The sequence below is a fragment of the Zingiber officinale genome, chromosome 1A, assembly GCF_018446385.1.
Source record: "Zingiber officinale cultivar Zhangliang chromosome 1A, Zo_v1.1, whole genome shotgun sequence".
Lineage (NCBI taxonomy): Eukaryota > Viridiplantae > Streptophyta > Magnoliopsida > Zingiberales > Zingiberaceae > Zingiber > Zingiber officinale.
In genome coordinates, this window is record NC_055987.1 from 142888536 (window position 1) to 142893335 (window position 4800).

General features: G+C 49.4%; 1 protein-coding gene across 2 annotated transcripts; it reads left to right on the top strand.

Moving 5' to 3' along the window:
* Window positions 1–394: 394 nt before the first annotated feature.
* On the top strand, window positions 395–4386 carry LOC122036798 (trihelix transcription factor GTL1-like). Of its 2 annotated transcripts, none has more exons than XM_042596224.1 (3): window positions 395–1159; window positions 1965–3570; window positions 3654–3906. In XM_042596224.1, exons 1-3 carry the CDS (start codon window positions 780–782, stop codon window positions 3663–3665), a joined length of 1998 nt encoding a protein of 665 aa, XP_042452158.1. In that variant the 5' UTR covers window positions 395–779; the 3' UTR covers window positions 3666–3906. The 2 variants fall into 2 exon arrangements, with proteins under 2 accessions (XP_042452158.1, XP_042452154.1); XM_042596220.1 differs by having other exon boundaries at window positions 407–1159; window positions 3650–4386.
* Window positions 4387–4800: the final 414 nt, after the last annotated feature.

Sequence of the window (4800 nt, forward strand, 5' to 3'; positions counted from 1 at the left end):
AGTCCGTATACCCATCGCCAATAATTTTCCACCACCCAGCAATTATACAAACACGTTACTTGTTTTCTTCTCTCTTTTTTAATGCTTTCGTTTGTCTGTTTATTTGTCTCAGCGGTGTGGGTAATTAGTACGTTCCAAAATACAAGCAAAGCTAATCGAAGCGTGAAGAAGTAAATTGGGTATATATTTTTACTTGCGGGAGAGGGAATTGAGGCTTGCTTTTGCATGCGTGATGGAAGGGAGGGCTGGATGGTTGGATCCATTGGAGATGCTCCATCACGGTGCAAGATTAATAGTCTTCCTCTTCTTGTTTTTTCTTACTACTCTTTCTTCTACGGTACTAATCTCTCTCTCTCTCTCGTTCCTTCTCCGACAAAACCTGTCCTTTGGGTTTTAACTATGATTAAGTGCAAAGTAAGCCCCCACCCCTGACAGCGCAGCATCTCGTTTGCTCTATCCTCTCTCTCTCTCTGTCTAACATCATCACCAGCAGCAGTGGCAGGCATCTCTGCATGCCTTCCGTCTTTCTTCCTCCATCTCACTGTTTTAATTTTTTGATCTTTCTATTTCTCCCTGCTTCTTCATCTTCTTACCTTCTTCTCGATCGCCATGGAGGTAGTCATGCTTAAAGGTCTCGCTGTGGCCTCGTAGATAAATTGGGCTGTCCAATTCTGTGGCTTCTCTCCTCTCTTTCTCCTCACTGAAGTGGGAGAGAGAGGGAGAGAGAAAGGCGTGAGTTCGGAATTGAGCTCAATTGATCCCGAATTATAACTAGAGAGATGCAACAGCAGGCGCAGCCGCAAGGAGGGACTCAGTTCGGGGCGTCGCCCTCCCAGATTCTCCCGTTCTCGTCCGCTCCAGTTGCCTCCCGAGCGCACCTGCTCGGAATTCCGCCGCCCGACGAGGTCGCCTCCCCCATCAGCGTCCGCCCTCCGCCTCCTGCGGCGCCCGGGAATTTTGACAAACTGCAGGTGGCCGTAGAATTTCCAGACGACGAGGCCCTCGCCGTCGCAGGCGACGACCCCGAGCGCGGCGGAAGTTCAGCCGGGAACCGGTGGCCGCGGCAGGAGACGCTGGCGCTGCTCAAGATCCGGTCCGAGATGGACGCCAGCTTCCGCGACGCCACGCTAAAAGCTCCTCTCTGGGAGGAGGTCTCCAGGTTAATTAGTTACAATACGCACCATATCTCCTGCAATTCACATCAAAATGTCGTCTTTTTGCTTCATTTTGTTCATAGATCTCTATCTCTTTCTCGGGAATTGAGAATTGACACTCACACGACCATCACCACCAGCTAAAAGAAAGATTTTTCTGTTTGCGAGACAGTTGAAAAGTATAACCATATCTGACTCTGTGTTCGTACAACGACACAGCTGCAACGGCAGCAGGGCTGCAGGAGTAAGCAAGCATGAAGCATGAGAGCTTGGGTTTTGGGGGCAAAAAAACGAGCCATCTTCTCTCTGTCTTCTTCAATCGTCTCAGATCTCTTTCTCTAAAGTTCATGATCAGTACAGCTTAGCTTCATCTCTTTTCTTAAACATCATCTCTGAATTCGATGTCAGCGGCTGCTCCAGATCCGCTGCATCAATCCCAACCAAACCAATAATTGTTTTCTAAATCCTTGTGGAGATAGATCTGGCTTAAAGATTCCCTGAGGCAAATGGTGCGTTCCCTCAGTACAGTCCATTGATTATTCTATCATCCTGCTGTTCTTTTAGCTACTTGATTGATACAACTTTAAGTCCATTTTTATCCTTCGAGGTAGGTTATTAGCATGTTAGATGGTAGATTAGTGGCGTAATTCATCATCAGTAGGGAACTTCTTACCTATGACTTTTTCTGTGGTGGTTGGCTATTCACTTTTTAGGGCTTAATAATTCCTTTATCCTCATCCGTTCGGTGCTGTGCCTGTTGCTTGTGATTATTGTGCAGTTGATACATGGCTACAATTGTCAATGGTGCAGGAAGCTGGCGGAGTTGGGGTACAAGAGGAGCGCAAAAAAGTGCAAAGAGAAGTTTGAGAACGTGCACAAGTACTACAAGCGCACCAAGGAAGGCCGCGCCGGCCGCCAGGACGGCAAGAGCTACCGCTTCTTCACCCAGCTCGAAGCCCTCCACAGCGGCGCCGGCTCCTCCGCCGGACCTTCAGCGGTCGCCGCCCCTGCAGCTCAGGCTGAGTTTGCCGACGCCTCCTCTGCAGCCTTCAGCGCCGCCGCCATGGTGGGCCAGCCGCCAGCTAACAGGGCTCAGCCCGTCTCCTCCGTCGCACCCCCACCGCCGATCGTTGCCTTGCCGACGAGGGTGGTCGCCCCTGAGCTGGCTCATGGAATCTCGACCGCGGCCGCGCTGACTGCGGGGTTCAGCTTCTCGTCCAACTCGTCTTCTTCGGCGTCGTCAGACTCGGACGAGGAGACAGCAGGGGAGAGCCAGGAAGGAAGGAAGAGGAAGCGAGAGGCGACGACGACGAGCAGGAAGATGATGGACTTCTTCGATGGACTGATGAAGCAGGTGATGGAGCGGCAGGAGGCGATGCATCAGCGGTTCTTGGAGGCCATCGAGAAGAGGGAACAGGACCGCATGATACGGGAGGAAGCGTGGCGGCGCCAGGAGATGACGAGGCTCAATCGAGAGCAGGAGATGCTGGCGCAGGAGCGGGCCAATGCAGCTTCCAGAGACACCGCCATCATCTCCTACCTCCAGAAGATAACCGGCCAAAACATCTCCCTTCCCACCCCAGGGCCAATTCCTCCAGAAGCCCCGGGGATCTCCACCGTTCCTCTCCAACAGCCGTCTCTCTCTCAAAGCACTCCGCCACCCCCGCCATCGCAAAATAATGTTCCTCACTCAACTCCGCCGCCAGCCGCACCGCCCCAAGCATCACAAACCCAACCACCACAAATTCAGCAATCGCCTAGCCAAGTCGCCGACATTGCCAGGAGCCAGTCGCCTCTGCCGACGTTGGAGCTCGCCGCCAGCTCAGAGCCACCGGCGTCGAGCCTCGACGCCATATCGCCGACGTCGTCCTCCAGGTGGCCGAAGGCAGAGGTGCACGCCCTGATCAAGGTCCGCAGCGGACTGGACTCCAAGTACCTGGACTCGGGATCGAAGGGGCCTCTGTGGGAGGAGGTCTCCGCCGGAATGCAGCGTCTCGGCTACAACCGAAGCGCGAAGAGGTGCAAAGAGAAATGGGAAAACATAAACAAGTACTACAAGAAGGTGAAGGAAAGCAACAAAAAGCGGCCGGAGGACTCCAAGACCTGCACCTACTTCCACCAATTGGACGCGCTCCACCGCGGCAAACTCCTCAGCGCCGGCGGTGGATCAATGCAGAGACCTCAAGGCCCAGATCAGTCCACTAATACCATCCCCCCGTCGTCAAATCAACAGCAGATCACTGATGCGATAACGACGAACAGGTTACACGAGCAAGAACCAGTGATACCGCCGCTGCCAAAATCGGCCGCGGAGGCTGAAAGAAAGAACGGGAATTCCGACATTAACGCCGGAGTTCAGATACAAACTGGTAACGGAGGACTCACCGCTGGCTTCTTCGACCAAGGATTAAAACAGGTATAATATACTGGTTAATAATGCACTGATAAATAAAATCAATTACGCATCTAATTACTGAATTCTCATTGCATTGAAGCCAGAAGACATCATGAAGGAGCTGATGGGGCAACGGCAACACCCAGCAGCGATGGATCACGACTACGATAAGTTGGACGACGACAGTGACAACACGGACCAAGACGACGAGGACGAGGACGATGACAACCACGAGATAAAAAATAATAACAAAATATTGCATTATAAGATATAGTTGCAAGAAAGGAAGAAAAAGCAAAAAAAAAAAAAAAAGTGATTTAATTAAAGCCTATAAAATTGATTTCTTTTTTTTCGTCATGCCACATTTATCCTTAATTATTTTCATCCACCAACGCACTTGACCATTCATTTCTGTGCATGTATCCCCACAAGTTCATCTTCATTCCCCCCACAAACATCGACTAACACATTTTTAGTGTTGGTACTACATGCATGGCACCTTGCATCGCATCCTTCGATCAACCATTTTCAATTCACTGTAATTGATTTGTTCGTGGAGTGAATAAGAATGCCCTCGAGTTAACGACGGGGCAGGCGCCGATTAATAAGCACGACGGGCGTTCACTGATGGCGCAAGAACAAGATGATGAGTCCAAAATAAGCAGAGACAAGTACAAACACAGAGAAACCAGGAAGTACTGTACCATCAATTAAAGGAACAATTGGTGAATGAGAGGGAAAGATTAAGGAAAAGAGGGAATTGTTAATGTTAGACTCTGTGCACTTCCAGTGTCTTCAGGACTTAATTAATTATTGGGAGGGCACCTTTTCTTCTCAGGAGTTAGCGACCTAGTGAATCGAATGGAATTTATTACATTTTAGAGAAGTACTGATTCCAACTCTCTTGTATTTTCCCAAAGTTGCCGCAACATGTTTAAATTTGTTAGGCAAATGAGACATTTGGCTGCAGCGAGCGAAGGCAGTGCAGTGGCACTGGCACTAAAAAAAAATGATCAATAGGACCGGATAATTAAAAACGGTCGATGAACCGATTGTAAAAGATGAATCAATTGGAGCGGTTGTTACAAACTGTTCTTAAAAATGCTTCAATTGGTATAACGCCTCAAACGGTTGTTAACCCTTGCTATTGGATAACTTTAGAAGTGGTTATTATTAGAAGAGTTTATGTTTTCATAGGTGACTAATTAGATAGAATCATCTTCGAAATAGATTCAAGAGAGATATGATTTT